The following is a 23,208-nucleotide window of genomic DNA, read 5'->3' on the forward strand; positions in this document are numbered from 1 at the left end:
GTGTGTATGGGGGTGAGGCGAGGTCCCCCTCCCTCTCCCATGTCTAGTAACAGTACTCCCACCTTTCTCCCCTCCATCTGTTCTGTCTGGGGTCAGGACTCCCAGTGTAGCCTGGTCTTTTAGCCTCCTCAGCTCCTCCCCTCTCTCCTCCAGCTGCCTCTGAAGGGTCTGCAGTTCCTCCTGAATGGGAGAGGACCATTCTGACCTCATTAAACTACATATACACATCTAGGCCCATATTCTGAAAGTGTCTCAGAGTAGAGGGGTACACGACAAAGCAGAATCAATGAGCGAATTTGCCTAAATATTCTGAAATAACGTTATATTTTTTAGAGAGAAGCTTGAAAATGGGCATGGCATAATTGACTCAATAACCAAAAACACATATCGAAGTTTAGCTTTCTTAATGAACCAGAAAATCAATACTTATTTCTGGTTGTTTATTAAAGTTAGCTGGCTGACCCATTGAACCTACATTGTAGTATACCCCTTAGGGGCGCTGATCTAGGATCAGATCCCCCCTGTCCCTTCATACCAGAGAAGCACTCTTAGTAAGAGACACTTTATGAATACAGGCCAAGCTCTAGATAAGAACACAGCTAGACAACAGAGTCTGACCAAACTCAGTTAAAACCCAGTCTGATAACTAACTAACTGTGATGTAGGGCAAGTGAGTGCATGACCCAAAACAGGATTAGAGTGAGGCTACATTCTACCAGAGGACTGGTGTAGCCCTCCTGTAGCTCAGTTGGTAGAGCATGGCGCTTGCAACACTAGGGTTGTGGGTTCGATTCCCATGGGGGGCCAGTATGAAAAATGTATGCACTCACTAACTGTGAGTCGCTCTGGATAAGAGCGTCTGCTAAATGTCTAAAAATGTAAAAAAATAAGTGTCTTTACCAGAGAACCATACACAAACACACTGTAAACATGTTGTCAGTTTCACATTCCACTGAGAAAGAACAGCTCCATTGGGATGTTAATCCGTGACCGATCAGATCCATCCATTAGTTTAGCAGCTTACTTAGCCAAAGGTTTAAGACATTTTCTCATCAATGTACAGTTAACATACAATTAAGTGGATCAGGGCAGGAAGTGAAGAAGAACTAGTGTGTTAAGAAATCTGCAACTTATACTTAGCTGGTAGGAAAACTTACAGTCAAAGTGGAAGCGTGGTGAAAGCTGGCAAAGTGGATAGGGTCAATGGACAAAAGGGAAGGTTTAGAGGCCCATAGGGATAGACAGGGAAGAGCAGAGCGCTGGGTGTTAACTTCTGCACCACACCTCCAGAGAACCGTAACCTGCCCATGTTCCGTTCCTAGGGCTGCACAGGTTAGCATGTTGCAGGGGAGAAGTTAGCCAGGCAGGAGTGAGAGAGGAGACAAAAAGGTATGAACCCTGAAGGAAGTGGTATTAAGAGTGAAAGCAGGGATATATAACCAACACACAAGGGAACGATAGATTCAGTACCTACATGCTGTAGAAAAGATGTAGAGTGAGTCAAACTTAATCTGTGGACCATACAGTATGTCATGCACAATCAAATGTGAATGGACTGATCTAAAGCCTTCGTATTGCAGACAGATTTTTAGCCATGCTACTCACTTTGGTGGATTTAAGTTTATTTTCACACTGCAGTCTTTCATTCTCCATATCGGTCACCCTGAACCGCAGGTCGTTGACTTCCTGGTACAACCCCTGGGGAGGTAAAAGACTGCATTACCCACATGCCCAAGGGGTCAGCTGAGAGTCTTGGAGGAAACTGTGGGGGATGTTTTTGCAGAGTGAAAAATCCCCAATGGAGGCACCAAATACTATTTAGAGAGAGAGAGAGGAGAGAAACAGAGAGCCAGAGAAGCCCAACATGGAGACAGATCCTTGAGTCGAAGGAAGCGTCATGGTCAATTACCATTACAACTGCTTTTATGTCATGGATAATACATACTCCTGCACCTTGGCGCAATTACCGTATAGATAGAGCACTCAGGAAATATGCATCATCATTAAACAAGAATGTGCTACATGATTCACGACACATACATTTAGACAAGAGTAAAAACCGCAGAGCACTGTGGGTAGGAAAGAAGAAATGGATCAGACTCAGGGGTGTGTGATTTACACCCGAACAAAGCCCAACATTAAACAAAGGCAGTATTAAATATATATGGAAGACATTGTCTTTCCACACACACACCACTCCCTAAAGGTTATAGTAGTGTCGGAAACCCACACTCAGGATCCAATATCCTGATTCCTCTCAATATTCCTCCAACCCAGGCCTGCTCAGTGCTCATGGATGGGGTGTATGGAAACCCTGACTGTCAAACTCCCAGCTTCTCTAGAGGGGGGAGGAATTATTTTATGAGAGGAAACGGCTGCTGGAGCAGGGGGTGTTTTGGCACTCTCCCTGCCCGCCAGTCCACCCAGGTCAGGATCTGCATTACGGATCAGGGCCCACTCCAACCGACTGAGACGAACCTCTGCATGGTCTCAGTGTGAACTATTAAACGTTTGGGTGACTGCCAAGATTCATATGCACTCACATCCTAATATTATAAGAAGTCTGCCTGCCGTTGAACGAAACTCCAAATATCTACCAAATACATGATATCTCTGTGTGGGTGAGTCTATTGTCATAACGCATCTGTGTACCTCACTATCCCTGCGATCTCTCGCCACAGTGGTCAGCTTCAGTTTCAGACTGGACACCTCGGTCATCAGCTCCAGCTTCTGGCTCTCCAGGGTCGACCTGCTCAACAGCTCCTGCACAGGACACACAGTCACAGATTCAGTCACTAACTAGTAGGAGTGAAGTGTTTAAGTGTATTAAATCAGTATTAATTCAGAAAGATAATTTGGATCAAAGGCTGACCAATACCTTGAGCCCAAGGTTCTGTCTCATAATAAGACATACCACCATGCTAATAACCATAATACACTGCAACCCTGCTGGGGCCTCACCTGCTGCAACATTTCTTCAGTGGCGTTGAGTTTCTCTCTGTGTTCCCCCAGACACATGTCCAGATCCCTGATCTTCTCCCCCTGCACCTCCACCTGGTCTGAGAGAACACTCACCTGGGGACAGTCATTCAATAATACACCACATGTCATCTGTGTGTTGTTTTCAGGGTATAGGTTTGGGATCTAAGAGCATGCTCTGTGATTCATGCATTTCACTCAAACCATGAATAGGTTAAAAAAACGACTGAATTCAACAGCAACCTACCAAATACACTTTCAACAGAACACCCTTGTCCAATGTATTTGCTAATGTACACATTTTCAAAATATGGGGTCGTATTTCCTATTTGTTAAAACTGGTCTCTGCTTCTTCATGGCCTCGTGACACAGCGTTTTTCACTCAGACACACACCTGGAGGACGAGACACTCCTTATCGCTCTCCACCCGTGACAGTCGTTCCTGGTAGATCATGGCGGAGCCATGTCCGTTGGTCTGAAATCACAAACAACCAAGGCCATCGTCAGAAGGCTGATCGCCCTATCACCATACCAGGAAAGACTCCTGACCCTAGCAATAGAGCAACCTCCAGTCATAAGGAAGATGATGTATCACTCCATCTCAAAGGCCAGCATACAGGTGTCATAGCATCCCTACATTGAAAAACATCACATGATTTTTCCCTGGGAAAAAAAGAGTCCGGTGACACGTGAAATGCATGTTATTTGAGAGACACGTGAGGGTCGATAGGATTCTCACATGCAAGTGCTTCGTGTGTGACTAAAGTGGAAATTGAATAAAAAACTAAGCTCCTCTTCTCATATTTCACACAGGGAAAGAAAGGGCTTGAGGAGGGAGGAAAACATGAGCCTCACTGTGAATGGAAACCATTGCAAACACCGCTCCAGAGACACTTCGTCACTCACAAAGCATGTCATCACACAATAGCTGTACAATCAAAGGAGTCAAGGTATAAATAAGGTAAGGGTGTGAAGACACAAAGCAGACAATCACACAAAAGGAATCTAGTCTAAAAGTACTTTTATCTTAATGTGTGGAACACTCGTCAGCAATACATTTTCCATGATTACACTCAAATTCTGAATATCTCAGACATTAAAAAGAGATTATCCGGTACTTTTGTAGACTTTTTAGCCAGTAGTTCTGAAAGTAGCACTCACGAGACAAAAGTTCACGCACCACATAATTTCTCTCTCGCTCGCTCTGCTGTGTGTGCATCTTAATAGCAGTCACTCAAATCGCGAGGGGCTGAAGCAAATTGTCTAGAACTCTAATTGCTAGGGGGCTGGGCCATGATGGGGAAAATGTAGGGAAAATGGTGCAGCACAGCTTCCCCAAAAACAGTCGCTTTCAAAATAGGGATTTCGTGGCTAATTTAGGTAAGACAGTAATTCTGCTCATAAATGATGCATGTATGAACTACACACTGACACATCCAGCCCAAAGCGGGAGATTTAAAAAATACTTAGTTCCGGAGCATGTCTTTAATGTACTTCACAATAGTAAAAATACTGACTAACATTATCAGTGTTTGCATTTGCAACAGTAAGAGAACAGAGGGAGTTACCTACCAGCTGTCCCTGCTGCAGCCACTCCACTAGGCCATCGGCGGTGGTGTCGGGGACCTGGCAGCGGAGGCCCTCCCTCTCGTCCTGGTCCATCATCTCCAGCGCCGCCCGCAGGTCCTCCAGCAGGTGCAGCGCCCGCAGGCTACCCAGGAAGGGCGAGGTGGGCGACTGGCAGTCAAACAGCCCATTGGAATAGTCCATGGCCTTGGAGCCTGTTGGGTCCAGGGTTAGGAGAGCGGTGGTTAAGAACAAATAAGGGAGTTAGAAGCATAGATATACAGTGCATTCTGAAAGAATTCAGACCCCTTGACTTTTTCCACATTTTGTTAGGTTACAGCCTTATTCTAAAATTGATGAAATTGTTTTTTTCCCCCTCATCAATCTACACACAATACCCCATAATGACAAAACAAAAGACATTTTTGCAAATTTATAAAAAAAAATATATAACTGAAATATCACATTTACATAAGTATTCAGCCCCTTTACTCAGTACTTTGTTGAAGCACTTTAGGCAGTGATTACAGCATTTAGTCTTCTTGGGTATGAAGCTACAAACTTGGCACACCTGTATTTGGGGAGTTTCTCCCATTCTTCTCTGCAGATCCTCTCAAACTCTTTCATGTTGGATGGGGAGCGTCGTTGCACAGCTATTTTCAGGTCTCTCCAGAGATATTCGATCGGGTTCAAGTCCAGGCTCTGGCTGAACCACTCAAGGACATTCAGAGACTTGTCCCGAAGCCATTCCTGCGTTGTCTTGGCTGTGTGCTTAGGGTTGTTGTCCTGTTGGAAGGTGAACCTTCACCCCAGTCTGAGGTCCTGAGCACTCTGGAGCAGGTTTTCATCAAGGATCTCTGTGTACATTGCTCCGTTCATCTTTCCCTTGATCCTGACTAGTCTCCCAGGCCCTGCCGATGAAAAACATCCACCCAGCATGATGCTCCCACCACCATGGTTCACCATAGGGATGGTGCAAGGTTTCCTCCAGACGTGACACTTGGCATTCAGGCCAAATAGTTCAATCTGGGTTTCATCAGACCAGAGAATGTTGTTTCTCATGGTCTGAGAGTCCTTTAGGTGCCTTTTGGCAAACTCCAAGCGGGCTGTCATGTGCCTTTTACTGAGGAGTGGCTTCCGTCTGGCCACTCTACCATAAAGGCCTGATTGGTGGAGTGCTGCACAGATGGTTGTCCTTCTGGAAGGTTCTCCCATCTCCACAGAGGAACTCTGGAGCTCTCTCAGTGTGACCATCGGGTTCTTGGTCACCTCCCTGACCCAGGCCCTTCTCCCCAGATTGCTCAGTTTGGCCGGGTGGCCAGCTCTAGGAAAAGTCTTGGTGGTTCCAAACTTCTTCCATTTAAGAATGATGGAGGCCACTGTGTTCTTGGGGACCTTCAATGCTGCAGAAATGTTTTGGTACCCTTCCCCAGAGCTGTGCCTTGACACAATCCTGTCTCAGAGCTCTATGGACAATTCCTTCAACCTCATGACTTGGTTTTTGATCTGACATGCACTGTCAACTGTGGGACCTTATATACACAGGTGTGTGCCTTTCCAAATCATGTCCAATCAATTGAATTTACCACAGGTGGACTCCAATCAAGCTGTAGAAACATCAAGGATGATCAATGGAAACAGGATAATAATATAATAATAATAATAATAATAATAATAATAATAATAATAAGCCATTTAGCAGACGCTTTTATCCAAAGCGACTTACAGTCATGCGTGCATACATTTTTTTTTTTTTGTGTATGGGTGGTCCCGGGGATCGAACCCACTACCTTGGCGTTACAAGCGCCGTGCTCTACCAGCTGAGCTACAGAGGACCTCAGGATGGACCTGAGCTCAATTTCGGGTCTCATAGCAAAGGGTCTGAATACTTATGTAAATAAGGTATCTGTTTTTTAATTTCAAATACATTTGCAAAACTTTCCAAAAACCTATTTTTGCTTTGTCATTATGGGTTATTGTGTATAGATTGATGATTTTTTAATCAATCTTAGAATAAGGCCGTAACGTCACAAAATGTGGAAAAGGTCAAGGGGTCTGAACACTTTCCGAATGCGCAGTACATCTATAGTTTTATCCCTGTGGTTAGAAGTTTGAACCTCTCCCATCCTCTCCTAATTCCCTTCAACAAGGAGGATGAAAGGCGATATCACCAGGTGGGATATCATTGACCAATGTGATGCGCTGCAGATGTGGATTTCTGAATGTGTCCTGAAAAATCACATACCACACATTCTAAAAGCAAAGAAAAACAGATTAGATATCTATAAAACAAATGTTTGGGTGCAAGAGGCCTGAGAAGAAGCTTATTTGTTGGACTTGGAAAAGCCATGTTTCCAGTGTGTACTATAATCTGCTAGACAGCATCTGTCAACCAGCTCCAAAAGGTCAACCTTCATAGAAATGTAGAACAGAAAAATAGAGGGATAAATAAATATACAAGTCTTCCCCAAAAGGCAGCCAGGGATTTTGAATGCTGTGGTTTCTGTGGTAACGGGGGCTAGAGGATGTCATGTGATCAGCCATCCTTCTTGGAAAGGTCAATTCTATAAATTACACAAGTCAGTGGAAAGGCCTGGGCTCTTAAAGTGGACCCCTCTGCTCATCTGTCACCAAAAAGTAATAGGACCAAAACGTCCCTCTGGTGTCTGACTTTCACTGGGTTTTTTTATTGCTTTTGTGTTATTTTCAGAAATATGTGGTACATTTTCAAAACTCAAAAGAGATCATCAAAAAGGCAGTGGTTTCAAAACTAACCACATTTTCAATTGACTAAGTACAAGACACAATATCAGTCAGTTTTTCACCAAACTTAAAATCAGTGTTTCATATTGCAATTCATGTTCATATAAAGTTATTGCCTTTCACAATGCAATGCTCACATTACTTTTGATATGATTCTCTTCTATTTGGTTAAAATACATTTTACTATTACTTAGTCCGACTGTTCTTAATTGATGACCACTTAAAAGTTTGGTAAAGCTATAGGTTTTACATAGTTTGTCAACTACAGAATGTTTGTAACAAATTCAAGTTAAATGGTTATGTACACAGATTAGCAGATGTTACAGCAGGTGCAGTGGAAATGCTTGTGTTTCTAGCCCCTACATTGCAGTAATACAATATCAATATGAAAATAATCCAGAAAGTCCAAAACAATAAAGAAATGCATCCCCTATACAGTAAACATGTATCCAAAATTGTGTTGCTGGGGGTCACACTGCTTTACAAAAATGGCATCGGCCAATAAAGTACTGTAATACCGTAATAAATGCCAATACAGTACTATAATACTGTAATATATGCCAATACAGTACTATAATACTGTAATATATGCCAATATAGTACTGTAATAGGTGACATTTACGTAGCAGACAATTTTATCCAAAGTGAATACAGTCCACACATTTCGGTATGTGGCCCCAGTGGGAATCGAAACCCACAACTCTGGTGTTGCTAGTGCCATGCTCTTATGAACTGAGCCACGTACATGACCACCAAAATAAACACGTACAAAACAATACACGATTACAATACAGGTGAAGATGTAGGATTGCCATCCCCATGGGCGTGCCACCCTCCTTCAGGCCATGGATGAGGCATGCAATGCCTGTAAATCATCTTAGCAGTATGCCTTGAATAATCATTCGTTTCCATCACTGCTGAAACAATGGAAAGTCTTGCTTTCTCATTTTTGGAGGACTGCACTGGGAAACATCCCAGACCAGTACCACAGCCACATGTTAAGACCAGCAGCATGGGAACCCTAGTCCCGAGGGTAGATATCAGGGGCTTATTTAAGAGGCGGTGTGTTTTATGTCAATATTTGAGGGGATCAGCCCCACAGTTCAAAATGTGAGTGAGTTTTGCATGTTTTATTTATTTGATTTCACCTTTATTTAACCAGGTAAGCCAGTTGAGAACAAGTTCTCATTTACAACTGCGACCTGGCCAAGATAAAGCAAAGCAGTGCGATAAAAACAACAACACAGAGTTACATATGGGATAAACAAAAAACGTACGGTCAAAAACACAATAGAAAATCTATATACAGTGTGTGCTGTGCAAATGCAGTAAGTTATGGAGGTAAGGCAATAAATAAATAGGCCATAGTGCAAAAGAATTACAATTTCGTATTAACATAGCGTTACCTGCTATGATCCCATCCATTTGCTCCAAGGCGGCTGCCAACATCTCGCTGGCGTCGGACATCATCTTCACCGTCCCACTGTGAATCTGAAAGAGAACAGAAGTGTGAAGTCATAAGTAAAGACCAATGACGCCTGAACAGCCATTGCCCAGAAGACTACAGCCATTGCCCAGAAGACTACAGCCATTGCCCAGAAGACTACAGCCATTGCCCAGAAGACTACAGCCATTGCCCAGAAGACTACAGCCATTGCCCAGAAGACTACAGCCATTGCCCTGAAGACTACAACCTACAGTACAAGTTAGACGATGTGCTTGTAAAAACGTCAGTGTCTGAAAATGTATGGCATTTCAAAGCTTTTAAAACTTGAGCAGTAAATTACATTAACCCCCTGGGAAGTTCAAGTCTACACATTACACACAGACAGAACTAAAGTGGACAGAGACCACCCAAGAGTCAGGACCCCCCTACATTACCACACTAGCAGATTTGACAACTTTTTACAGTAATACTTGATGAATGGCATTTCTATGCACCTTCATTTGTAAGCCACTTCCCGGTAGTAAGGATAATGTTCTAGCCCACAGTTAGTTGTAGAATGAAACTGCAAATAATATGTAGGATTTTCTCCCTCCATGTGAATGGGACATTAGTGAATTCCCATGTCTTGTGTGATCAAGTATAATTACAATGCATGGCAGAGTAACTGTAGCAAAGGATTTTCTCCATCTGTTTGATAAGCTCGCCAAACAGGAAATTGGAGCATAATTGTCTGGTATTGTTGGTGGGCATTGTGGTGTCCCTGGTACATTTGAATATGAATATGAAATCGTATTCCTCATCATTTTTTTAACAAAATACATCCAATTGAAAAGGTTGCTAAAGAAGATATTATCCATCATGAATATTCATGGTTGTATGATGACAAGTTCTCAGATTCAACAGCGTTACTCCTACCATACATGCATTCTCCTATAGTGGAAATCTGGTGGCCTGAAGTTGTTGGGCATTTTTGTGCCACACAACTTCCCCATTGATGACTGCATTTAGTACAGACCTCAGCAATTCACTTTAGTAATGCGGTCAAGACTCAAGCCCATGACTGGGTGTTTCCATATGCAAATGTTGGGTAACAGCCTAGCAGTTTACAATCACCCTATCCTCCCTTTTCATCATTCGACTGTAAGTCTCTTTGGATAAAAGCATCTGCTAAATTGCATATCATCATATCATATCATCATTAAGTGCCCCAGTTTCCCCACACCTGCTCCATGACTGTCTAGGTAAAAACAATTGATCAGTGCCACTGGAATCAAAACCAGAAAGGAATCTAGACCATGGCATAGCGAGTGATGTGAACTATAAGTAACCACAACATGCCAGTCGGAAACAAAGATGAGCTCTCAGAGGCAAAACCAGTGATTTCTCACCCCACAAAAATTCCCTGAGACCATTACATTTACATTTTAGTCATTTAGCAGACGCTCTTATCCAGAGCGACTTACAGGAGCATTTAGGGTTAAGTGCCTTGCTTAAGGGCACATCGACAGATTTTTCACCTAGTCTGCCCGGGGATTAGAACCAGCGACCTTTCGGTTACTGGCACAACGCTCTTACCCACTAAGCTACCTGCCACCCTTAGACCAGTCATGGGAATTGAGAGTGGGCTCTTATCTGGAATAATGATGCTATTCTACCAGGGATCTCTCCCCACAGTGTGTTGGCTTGACTGGAATTCCAAGCTTCCATAACAAAGTATCACTCCCAGCCTCAGGATGTCACAAGCAGCTCATTCACTTAAAATGGACCAGACAACTTCACTTTCATGGTAGGCCTAACGTTATATTACATATTGAATTCACGAAAACAAATGTACAATCTGAATGAGAAATGTAAAATAGCCTGAGAGGATATGAAATCACGACGCAAAGTCAATTGAATTGGAGGGTAATGAGAGAGAGCCCTCTCCTTGTCCAGGGCAGAAGGGCAGCATAACTCAGGGTTGGAGGGGGGAGGGGGGGGTGAGTTGTTGTGGAAAACGCTGAGGGGGCTTACTTCATTTCCCCCTGGGTCAGAGAGTCACACCCAGAAACTCTCTGATGGAAGGGAGTTGCTCAAGCAGAAAACATTTCCAGAAGAAAACAATTCCAGCTTTATAAAGCTGCCCACATAATTGTCTTGGATGGTTTTCACAGCCTTTAAAAAAGGCACATAAAGCAGAATCATTGTTCATTGGACATTCCAATTGATAACTCAAATAATCTGAACGACGTTATCGTCAAGATGAATTATTTGCTGACTAAAGGCTACCTATAGAATGCAGGGTGGCGTAGCAGTGTGGTCGTGTACTCTTGTGTGTCCGTGTAAATAGCCTGTTTTTTGTTAGTTTTTTTCGTACATATTTCCCTATCACATTTTCATCCTTCTATTTATTTATTTATTTATTTATTTATTTTTGGTCATTTAGCAGACGCTCTTATCCAGAGCGACTTACAGGAGCAATTAGGGTTAAGTGCCTTGCTCAAGGGCACATCGACAGATTTTTCACCTAGTCGGCTCGGGGATTAGAACCAGCGACCTTTCTTCTACTAAATATACTTTCCTGCAACCCGCCTCACTCAATGTGGAACGGATTCTATTATTGACTTACCTTTTATCTAGGATCTCCAGTTGAAACTAGCTAGCCAGCTAACTAGCTACTTGCTATTAGCCACCGTTAGCGGTTTTTCACCCAGAACATCGGATTTTCTGCCAGAATAACTGAATCACTGGACATTAACACCGGATCGCAACTAGCTAGCCGCAACCGGATGGATGTTACTGTTGGCTAATCACCACTGCCCCCGAAGCAAGCACTAGTTAGCCTTGAGCTAGCCTCGAGCCAGGCCTATTTCCCGGCTATCTACCAGACGGGAGTAGCCAGCTAACTAGCTACTTGCTATTAGCCACCGTTAGCGGTTTTTCACCATTGTCCGTGGCCTGCACTACCTACCAGCCAGCTCTAGCCTGGACTATTATCGGCCAGTCTGCACTGTCTGCACAGCGCGTTAATGACCCAGAACATATCGTTTTTTCTGCCGGAATCACTGAATCACTGGACCTTTAACACCGGATCATCGCAACTAGCTAGCTGCAACCAAATGGATGTTGTTGTTGGCTAAATCAGCCTTGAGCTAGCCTCGTGTCAGGCCCATCTCCCGGCTATCTACCTCTCTGTCAACCGGACGGGACCTCCTAGAGTCGACACGGAGCCCCGCCGATCCATCACGACTGGTCTGCCGTCGTAATCGTCTGTGGTTTCAACAGGCTTCCCGTTGCGACGACAACGAAGATCCATCTGCTAGCACCGGCCCGCTAGCACACGCAAACAACAGCCGTGCTTCCTGCTCGCCTGTGCTATAGCACCAATTCGAACTGCTCTCGGACTCACATATTGCTGTTCACTGGACCTTATGATCACTCAGCTGCACAGCTGATGCCTGCTGGACTGTTCCTTTACACGGTACCCTGTCCTGTTAATCTGTTTAGCCTCAGCCCAAACTTTCATCGCCATTACCAGTTGTTGTCTTAGCTCTCTCGAATAACACCTGTGATTGCTTTATGCCTCTCTCCCATGTCAATATGCCTTGCCTATTGCTGTTCCAGTTAGTTCTTATTATACAATTTCACTGTAGAGCCCCAAGTCCCTCTAAAACTGCCTCAAATAGCTCCTTTGTTCAACCCCCCATACACGCGGAGACCGGCTCAATCGGTGCCTACAGTGATGCTCTCTCTTTCATTGTTACCCAATGCTTAGGTTTACCTCCACTGTACTCATATCCTTCCATATCCTTGTCTGTACATAATGCCCTGAATGTATTCTACAACGCCCGGAAATCTGCCCCCTTTATTCTCTGTACCCAACGCACTAGAAGAACAGTTCTTAAAGCCTTCAGCCGTACCCTTATTCTAGTCATCCTCTGTTCCTCTGGTGATGTAGAGGTTAACCCAGGCCCTGCAGCCCCCAGTATCACTCCTACTCCCCAGGCGCTATCATTTGTTGACTTCTGTAACCGCAAAAGCATTGTTTTTTTGCATGTTAACATCAGAAGCCTCCCTAAGTTTGAGTTATTCACTGCGTTAGCACACTCCGCCAACCCTGATGTTCTAGCAGTGTCTGAATCCTGGTTTAGGAAGGCCACCAAAAATTCAGAAATGTCCATTCCCAACTACAACATTTTCCATCTAGATAGAACTGCCAAAGGGGGTGGAGTTGCAATCTACTGTAGAGATAGCCTGCAGAGCTATATCATACTATCCAGGACTGTGCCCAAACAATGAGCTCCTACTTCTAAAAATCCACCTTTCCAGAAATAAGTCTCTCACTGTTGCCGCTTGCTACAGACCCCCCTCAGCCCCCAGCTGTGCCCTGGACACCATATGTGAATTGATTGCCCCCCATCTATCCTCAGAGTTCGTACTGCTTGGTGACCTAAACTGGGATATGCTTAACACCCCGGCCATCCTACAATCCAAACTAGATGCCCTCAATCTCACACACATTATCAAGGAACCTACCACGTACAACCCTAAATCCGTAAAAAGGGGCACCCTCATAGATATCATCCTGACTAATTTAACCTCTAAATACACCTCCGCTGTCTTCAACCAGGATCTCAGCGATCACTGCCTCATTGCCTGCGTCCATAATGGGTCCGCGGTCAAACGACCACCCCTCATCACTGTCAAATGCTCCCTAAAACACTTTAGCGAGCAGGCCTTCCTAATTGACCTGGCCCAGGTATCCTGGATGGATATCGATCTCATTCCGTCAGTAGAGGATGCCTGGTTGTTCTTTAAACGTAATTTCCTCTCAATCTTAAATAAGCATGCCCCATTCAAAAAAATTCAGAACTAAGAACAGATATAGCCCCTGGTTCTCCTCAGACTTGATTGCCCTTGACCAGCACAAAAACATCCTGTGGCGTACTGCTTAAGCATCGAATAGCCCCCGCAATATGCAACTTTTCAGGGAAGTTAGGAACCAATATACACAAGCAGTTAGGAAAGCAAAGGCTAGCTTTTTCAAACAGAAATTTGCATCCTGTAGCACTAACTCCAAAAAGTTTTGGGACACTGTAAAGTCCATGGAGAATAAGAGCACCTCCTCCCAGCTGCCTACTACACTGAGGCTAGGAAACACTATCACCACCGATAAATCTACAATAATCGAGAATTTCAACAAGCATTTTGCTATGGCTGTCCATGCTTTCCACCTGGCTACCACTACCCCTGCCACCAGCTCTGCACCCTCCGCTGCAACTTGCCCATGTATACATCTGGCCCTTCATTGGACACTGTGTTAACAAACCTCCAAATGAGCTTCAATGCCATACAACACTCCTTCCGTAGCCTCCAACTGCTCTTAAACACAAGTAAAATGTTATGCATGCTCTTCAATCGAACGCTGCTGGCACCCGCCCACCCGACTAGAATCACTACTCTCGATGGGTCTGACCTAGAGTCTGTGGACAACTACAAATACCTAGGTGTCTGTTTAGACTGTAAACTCTCCTTCCAGACTCACATTAAGCATCTCCAATCCAAAGTTAAATCTAGAATCAGCTTCCTATTTCGCAACAAAGCCTCCTTCACTCATGCCTCCAAACATGCCCTCGTAAAATGGACTAACCTACCGATCCTTGACTTCGGCAATGTCATTTACAAAATAGCCTCCAACACTCTACTCAGCAAATTGGATGTAGTCTATCACAGTGCCATCCGTTTTGTCACCAAAGCCCCATATACTACCCACCACTGTGACCTGTACGCTCTTGTTGGCTGGTCCTCACTACATATTCGTCGCCAAACCCACTGGCTCCAGGCCATCTATAAAATCACTGCTAGGCAAATCCCCGCCTTATCTTAGCTCATTGGTCACCATAGCAACACCCACCCGTAGTATGCGCTCCAGCAGGTATCTCTCACTGGTCATCCCCAAAGCCAACACCTCCTTTGGCCGCCATTCCTACCAGTTCTCTGCTGCCAATGACTGGAACGAACTGCAAAAATCTCTGAAGCTGGAGACTCTTATCTCCCTCACTAACTTTAAGCATCAGTTGTCAGAGCACCTTACCGATCACTGCATCTGTACACAGCCCATCTGAAATTAGCCCACCCAACTACCTCATCCCCATATTGTTATTTATTTTGCTCATTTGCACCCCAGTATCTCTATTTGCACATCACCTCCACATCTATCATTCCAGTGTTAATACTAATTGTAATTATTTTGCACTATGGCCTATTTATTGCCTTACCTCCATAACTTGCTACATTTTCACACACTGTATATATATATATATATTATTTTTTTGTTGTATTTTTTTTTAACTTTATGTTTTGTTTTACCCCATATGTAACTCTGTTGTTGTTTTTAATCGCACTACTTTGCTTTATCTTGGCCAGGTTGCAGTTGTAAATGAGAACTTATTCTCAACTGGCTTACCTGGTTAAATAAAGGTGACATAAAAAAAAAGGGTGGTGTACCACTGGGCTCCTCCTTAAGGCGTCCACATGCTTCCCAGCCTAAACAGTTCGGTAGAGTTCGTGCATATATTATGACGACATTTTGTGACGATTCCGTTCGTTTTGGACATTTCGTTTTTTCCGGCTGTTCGGGCACACACATTTTTTTCTGGAGGCAAGCCGAAGTTCAGAGCCGAAGTCTACGCCCCTTCGTCTGTGATTGGTCAACAGTAGGGATTCTTCAATAAAGTCTGTTGTCATTCAATGAGAGGACTCATTTTCATGCAAATATTTTCATTGAAAAATACTGCACCAAATTTTAGTTAGATGTAAAATTACGCAACTAAGACCTCTTCGGCAAAAACGTCAAAATTAATTACAGATTTCTTGAGTTATCTTAGATTAATTCTGACTATTTTGAGGAAGTGTATACTGGCTACGGCATCTCAAAATGGACAAACAGTACTATTGCCGCTTTTTTCTAGTTTTTCAAGCAAAGGTCTTATAAGAGAGCATGCTGACGCCTTTAGTACCATTGCTTTTTCCTCCCAAGGCATTTCCTTCTGATGGAAAGCCATCCCACTCTCACTCCAGGGAGGGAGGCAGCTTTATTTGGTCAGCCGTCTGTCTCACACCCCAAGGGGGAAACCCAAAACGTGGATATTTTTCTAACTGGAAGAGCAGTTTTTAGAATCCAAACATGAACATTCCCTCCATGGGATAGTAAAATGAAACTAATAAGAAGCATAAAGAAAGGGTAGCAGTAAGGCACTAAAGCAGGTAAGCTTGAGTTCCTTTAACATAATTCAGTATGCAAAACATGACTTAATACTTGGTGGCAAAACCCTTGTTGGCAATCACAGAGGTCAGACGTTTCTTGGAGTTGGCCACCAGGTTTTCACACATTTCAGGAGGGATTTTGTCCCACTCCTCTTTGCAGATCTTCTCCAAGTCATTAAGGTTGAGGCTGACGTTTGGCAACTCGAAACTTCAGCTCCCTCCACAGATTTTCTATGGGATTAAGGTCTGGAGACTGGCTAGACCACTCCAGGACCTTAATGGGTTTCTTCTTGAGCCACTCCTTTGTTGCCTTGGCCGTGTGTTTTGGGTCATTGTCATGCTGGAACACCCATCCATGACCCATTTTCAATGCCCTGGCTGAGGGAAGGTGGTTCTCACCCAAGATTTGACGGTACATGGCCCCGTCCATCGTCCCTTTGAGGCAGCATTCCTCCTCCTCCAAACACGGCGAGTTGAGTTGATGCCAAAGAGCTCCATTTTGGTCTCATCTGACCACAACACTTTCATCCAGTTCTCCTCTGAATCATTCAGATGTTCATTGGCAAACTTCAGACGGGCCTGTATATGTGCTTTCTTGAGCAGGGGGACCTTGCGGGCGCTGCAGGATTTCAGTCCTTCACGGCGTAGTGTGTTACCAATTGTTTTCTTGGTGACTATGGTCCCAGCTGCCTTGAGATCATTGACAAGATCCTCCCGTGTAGTTCTGGGCTGATTTCTCACCGTTCTCATGACCATTGCAACTCCACGGGGTGAGATCTTGCGTGGAGCCCCAGGCCGAGGGAGATTGACAGTTCTTTTGTGTTTCTTCCATTTGCGAATAATCGCACCAACTGTTGTCACCTTCTCACCAAGCTGCTTGGTGATGGTCTTGTAGCCCATTCCAGCCTTGTGTAGGTCTACAATCTTGTCCCTGACATCATTGGAGAGCTGTTTGGTCTTGGCCATGGTGGAGAGTTTGGAATCTGATTGATTGATTGCTTCTGTGGACAGGTGTCTTTTATACAGGTAACAAACAGATTAGGAGCACTCCCTTTAAGAGTGTGCTCCTAATCTTAGCTCGTTACCTGTATAAAAGACACCTGGGAGCCAGAAATCTTTCTAATTGAGAGGGGGTCAAATACTTATTTCCCTCATTAAAATGCAAATCAATTTATAACATTTTTGACATGCGTTTTTCTGGATTTTTGTTGTTGTTATTCTGTCTCTTACTGTTCAAATAAACCTACCATTAAAATTATAGACTGATCATTTCTTTGTCAGTGGGCAAATGTACAAAATCAGCAGAGGATCAAATACCTTTTTCCCTCACTGTACCAATTAGTTAGTGATTTTACTGATATCAATGTTATGAATTATTAAGTGATTAAAACTCATAATTCCCCACCCCATTCTTTCTGCAGGTATCTTTGAATCTTCATTTGGAGCATATACACTGCTCAACAAAATAAAGGGAACACTAAAATAACACATCCTAGATCTGAATGAATGAAATAATCTTATTAAATACTTTTTTATTTACATAGTTGAATGTGCTGACAACAAAATCACACAAAAATGATCAATGGAAATTAAATTTATCAACCCATGGAGGTCTGGATTTGGAGTCACCCTCAAAATTAAAGTGGAAAACCACACTACAGGCTGATCCAACTTTGATGTAATGTCCTTAAAACAAGTCAAAATGAGGCTCAGTAGTGTGTGTGGCCTCCACGTGCCTGTATGACCTCCCTACAACGCCTGGACAGTCTGTGGTGCAACGTGGCGTTGGTGGATGGAGCGAGATATGATGTCCCAGATGTGCTCAATTGTATTCAGGTCTGGGGAACGGGCGGGCCAGTCCCCATAGCATCAATGCCTTCCTCTTGCAGGAACTGCTGACACACTCCAGCCACATGAGGTCTAGCATTGTCTTGCATTAGGAGGAACCCAGGGCCAACCGCACCAGCATATGGTCTCACAAGGGGTCTGAGGATCTCATCTCGGTACCTAATGGCAGTCAGGCTACCTCTGGCGAGCACATGGAGGGCTGTGCGGCCCCCCAAAGAAATGCCACCCCACACCATGACTGACCCACTGCCAAACCGGTCATGCTGGAGGATGTTGCAGGCAGCAGAACGTTCTCCACGGCGTCTCCAGACTCTGTCACGTCTGTCACATGTGCTCAGTGTGAACCTGCTTTCATCTGTGAAGAGCACAGGGCGCCAGTGGCGAATTTGCCAATCTTGGTGTTCTCTGGCAAATGCCAAACATCCTGCACGGTGTTGGGCTGTAAGCACAACCCCCACCTGTGGACGTCGGGCCCTCATACCAACCTCATGGAGTCTGTTTCTGACCGTTTGAGCAGACACATGCACATTTGTGGCCTGCTGGAGGTCATTTTGCAGGGCTCTGGCAGTGCTCCTCCTGCTCCTCCTTGCACAAAGGCGGAGGTAGCAGTCCTGCTGCTGGGTTGTTGCCCTCCTACGGCCTCCTCCACGTCTCCTGATGTACTGGCCCGTCTCCTGGTAGCGCCTCCATGCTCTGGACACTACGCTGACAGACACAGCAAACCTTCTTGCCACAGCTCGCATTGATGTGCCATCCTGGATGAGCTGCACTACCTGAGCCACTTGTGTGGGTTGTAGACTCCGTCTCATGCTACCACTAGAGTGAAAGCACCGCCAGCATTCAAAAGTGACCAAAACAGCCAGGAAGCATAGGAACTGAGAAGTGGTCTGTGGTCACCACCTGCAAAACCAGTCCTTTATTGGGGGTGTCTTGCTAATTGCCTATAATTTCCACCTGTTGTCTATTCCATTTGCACAACAGCATGTGAAATTTATTGTCAATCAGTGTTGCTTCCTAAGTGGACAGTTTGATTTCACAGAAGTGTGATTGACTTGGAGTTACATTGTGTTGTTTAAGTGTTCCCTTTATTTTTTTGAGCAGTGTATTTAACAAAGTTTAGGGAAAACGTGGTTCCATAAAAACCTGAGGGAGATTTTACCGTAATGCCGTTACTAAAGTTTGCATCTGCACAGTTCTTCCACTAAATTAGTTTTTGTACATTTTTATGTAGAAGTTGTTAAAAGTAGTCCTTGTGCATAGAGTCGTATGGTTTGTTAAACTTTGAAATCAATGGGTTTTGTTTGGCATACATTTTAAAGTTTAAAAACTGAGTCAAAGTGTGATTCCGTTATCGTGGAATTGCTCTAAAGCACAAGCTACACGCTGTTTATCAGTGCCCAAAATCACTCGCTAGCTAAGTTCCAACTCTGTGTTTGTCAATGAAGCTAACAGGTAGAAGCTAGCAGGCACATTGAGCAGCCAAGCCACAATCAGCTATTCAAGTCACTGGCGAGGTGTGTGCTTTAGTGCCGTTTAGTTTTTTACACCTTTCTCAACATCTATTACCAGAATGTGCATCTGTCTGGCAGTGTTTCATAGGGATTCATGTTACAAAACAGGTCGCGGGGGGATACAAGATGCTCGCCAATGGGTTTTGGAATATTGACAATACAATATATCAAGAGTACTCTGTTAGTCTCAATTCTCATTTTGCCCAAAATAGTGGCACACTCTAATGATTGACACCAAACACATCAGCAAGTGGCCACTCCATAAAGGGCTTAGGGCCAAGGGTTATTTCAACATAACGTGTTGTCTTATGTAAACAAGTCTGAGGTGCTGCGTAATGGGCAAGTCTGTCTCACTGTCTGGAGGTTCTAGGCTGCTATGATTGGATAGAGCGGAATCAGGACAGCTGCTTCTCTCGTGTTAGTGGGCACTGGGTGTGGGCATGATCGTAATCCATACCCAACCCTTCAGTAAGTTGTGACAAACTCACTTACAAAACTCAGTTTTGGACGAGACTGACTTAATGACCAAAATGATCCTATTTACACTCTGTAGTCAATTTTGACAGTATAATTAATGTTCCTGACTCATACTGATGCCACATAGAACCAACTTCTCTGGTTTTTAACAGCCTAAGGGGCAGTTGACATTGAAATAATAGCTGAGAACATATCTTTATCTAATATTAAAATCTGGACCTAATGAAATCAACTGAAGCGTACCTTTTGAGAGCCTTTAGAGCGCAATTGACACAATGGAAAAACAAATACAATTTTAATGCGTGTCTTTGCTAAAATGGTTAGTGGGAATTAACACCACATAGGCCATCCCACTCTCAATGACTCACTGAACCAGTAAAGTACAACTTTATGGTGAAGAGCAAAGAGTTTTCCATTTTGGTTATATCGCTCAGTGGCTGGCAGATTCAGAGTTTTAAAACCACCGAAAAAGTTATTATCTACGCAGCCTTGTAAAGTACTGTCTGTCAGGAATGGCAACTCTTCGGAGCTAGGCTACACAGACAGTTCTACTGTGGGTAAATGCATTGAAACCTTCTTTCATTCCAGAGCAGTTCAGTGCTCAGTGTGAGGTGTCAGTTCAGTACCCGACACTGGCATCTCTGTGAGCTGTATGACCTGCAGTCCGTAACACCCTCCCCCGGATTCCTTCAAACCTCCTCCAGATGTGCTCCTCTCTCATATATATCAAATGTTATTCGTCACATGCGCCAAATACAACAGGTGTAGAACTTACAGTGAAATGCTTCCTCACAAGCCCTTAACCAACAATGCAGTTAAGAAAAATAAGTGTTAAGTAAAAAATAGATATGTAAAAAAAAAGAAATAATAATAATTAAAGAGCAGCAGTAAAATAACAGTAGCGAGGCTATATACAGGGGGTTATGGTACAGAGTCAATGTGAGGGGGCACAGGTTAGTCGAGGTAATTGAGGTTATACGTACGTGTTGGTAGCGGTAAAGTGAATATGCATACATAATTCTCTGTAGCTCAACTGAGAGCATGGCGCTTGTAACACCAGGGTAGTGGGTTCGATCCCCGGGACCACCCATACATAAACAAAAAAAAATGTATGCACACGACTGTAAGTCGCTTTGGATAAAAGTGTCTGCTAAATGGCATATTATTATATTATTATAATAAACAGAGTAGCAGCAGTGTAAAAAGAGGGGGTGGGGGGGACAATGCAAATAGTGCGTTTAGCCATTTGATTAGCTGTTCAGGAGTCTTACAGTGAGGGAAAAAAGTATTTGATCCCCTGCTGATTTTGTCCGCTGATTGAGTTTGCCCACTGACAAAGACATGATCAGTCTATAGTTTTAATGGTAGGTTTATTTGAACAGTGAGAGACAGAATAACAACAAAAAAATCCAGAAAACGCATGTCAAAAATTGTATAAATTGATTTGCATTTTAATGAGGGAAATAAGTATTTGACCCTTCTGCAAAACATGACTTAGTACTTGGTGGCAATACCCTTGTTGGCAATCACAGAGGTCAGACGTTTCTTGTAGTTGGCCACCAGGTTTGCACACATCTCAGGAGGGATTTTGTCCCACTCCTCTTTGCAGATCTTCTCCAAGTCATTAAGGTTGAGGCTGACCTTTGGCAACTTGAACCTTCAGCTCCCTCCACAGATTTTCTATGGGATTAAGGTCTGGAGACTGGCTAGGACACTCCAGGACCTTAATGTGCTTCTTCTTGAGCCACTCCTTTGTTGCCTTGGCCGTGTGCTTTGGGTCATTGTCATGCTGGAATACCCATCCACAACCCATTTTCAATGCCCTGGCTGAGGGAAGGAGGTTCTCACCCAAGATTTGACAGTACATGTCCCCGTCCATCGTCCCTTTGATGCGGTGAAGTTGTCCTGTCCCCTTAGAAGAAAAACACACACAAAGCATAATGTTTCCACCTCCATGTTTGACGGTGGGGATGGTGTTCTTGGGGTCATAGGCAGCATTCCTCCTCCTCCTCCAAACACGGCGAGTTGAGTTGATGCCAAAGAGCTCCATTTTGGTCTCATCTGACCACAACACTTTCATCCAGTTCTCCTCTGAATCATTCAGATGTTCATTGGCAAACTTCAGACGGGCATGTATATGTGCTTTCTTGAGCAGGGGGACCTTGAGGGCGCTGCAGGATTTCAGTCCTTCACGGCCTAGTGTGTTACCAATTGTTTTCTTGGTGACTATGGTCCCAGCTGCCTTGAGATCATTGACAAGATCCTCCCGTGTAGTTCTGGGCTGATTCCTCACCGTTCTCATGATCATTGCAACTCCACGAGGTGAGATCTTGCATGGAGCCCCAGGCCGAGGGAGATTGACAGTTCTTTTGTGTTTCTTCCATTTGCGAATAATCGCACCAACTGTTGTCACCTTCTCACCAAGCTGCTTGGCGATGGTCTTGTAGCCCATTCCAGCCTTGTGTAGGTCTACAATCTTGTCCCTGACATCCTTGGAGAGCTCTTTGGTCTTGGCCATGGTGGAGAGTTTGGAATCTGATTGATTGATTGCGTCTGTGGACAGGTGTCTTTTATACAGGTAACACGTGAGATTAGGAGCACTCCCTTTAAGAGTGTGTTCCTAATCTCAGCTCGTTACCTGTATAAAAGACACCTGGGAGACAGAAATCTTTCTGATTGAGAGGGGGTCAAATACTTATTTCCCTCATTAAAATGCAAATCAATTTATAATATTTTTGACAAGCATTTTTCTGGATTTTTTTGTTGTTATTCTGTCTCTCACTTTTCAAATAAACCTACCATTAAAATTATAGACTGATCATTTCTTTGTCAGTGAGCAAACATACAAAATGAGCAGGGGATCAAATACTTTTTTCCCTGTATGGCTTGGGGGTCGAAGCTGTTAAAAAGCCTTTTGGACCTAGACTTGGCGCTCCGTTACCGCTTGCCTTGCGGTAGCAAAGAGAACAGTCTATGACTAGAGTGGCTGGAGTCTTTGGCAATTTTTAGGGCCTTCCTCTGACACCGCCTGGTATAGAGGTCCTGGATGGCAGGAAGCTTGGCCCTAGTGATGTACTGGGCCCTAAGCACTACTCTCTGTAGTGCCTTGCGGTCGGAGGCTGAGTAGTTGCCATACCAGGCGATGATGCAACCAGTCAGGATGCTCTCGATGGTGCAGCTGTAGAACTATTTGAGGCTCTGAGGACCCATGCCAAATCTTTTCAGTCTCCTGAATAGGCTTTGTTGGGCCCTCTTCATGACTGTCTTGGTGTGTTTGGACCATGATAGTGTGTTGGTGATGTGGACACCAAGGAACTTGAAGCTCTCAACCTGCTCCACTACAGCCCCGTCGATGAGAATGGGTGCGTGCTC

General features: G+C 44.1%; 1 protein-coding gene across 2 annotated transcripts in view; it reads right to left on the minus strand.

The window, feature by feature from the left end:
- Window positions 1-23,208, minus strand: part of LOC311140314 (liprin-beta-1-like) — a 40,981-nt gene that overhangs the window by 8,251 nt on the left and 9,522 nt on the right. For both annotated transcript variants that reach the window (XM_084175321.1, XM_084175320.1), the window contains exons 2-8: window positions 8,715-8,799; window positions 4,552-4,760; window positions 3,374-3,454; window positions 2,962-3,075; window positions 2,653-2,763; window positions 1,606-1,698; window positions 63-180 (exon numbers count right to left, since the gene is read on the minus strand). In XM_084175321.1, coding sequence (XP_084031447.1) covers window positions 63-180; window positions 1,606-1,698; window positions 2,653-2,763; window positions 2,962-3,075; window positions 3,374-3,454; window positions 4,552-4,760; window positions 8,715-8,778 — 790 coding nt within the window. In that variant the 5' untranslated portion in view covers window positions 8,779-8,799. The remainder of the gene's footprint in view (window positions 1-62; window positions 181-1,605; window positions 1,699-2,652; window positions 2,764-2,961; window positions 3,076-3,373; window positions 3,455-4,551; window positions 4,761-8,714; window positions 8,800-23,208) is intronic.

The sequence above is a fragment of the Coregonus lavaretus genome (assembly GCF_964263955.1).
Source record: "Coregonus lavaretus genome assembly, chromosome: 13".
NCBI classification, from domain to species: Eukaryota; Metazoa; Chordata; class Actinopteri; order Salmoniformes; family Salmonidae; genus Coregonus; species Coregonus lavaretus.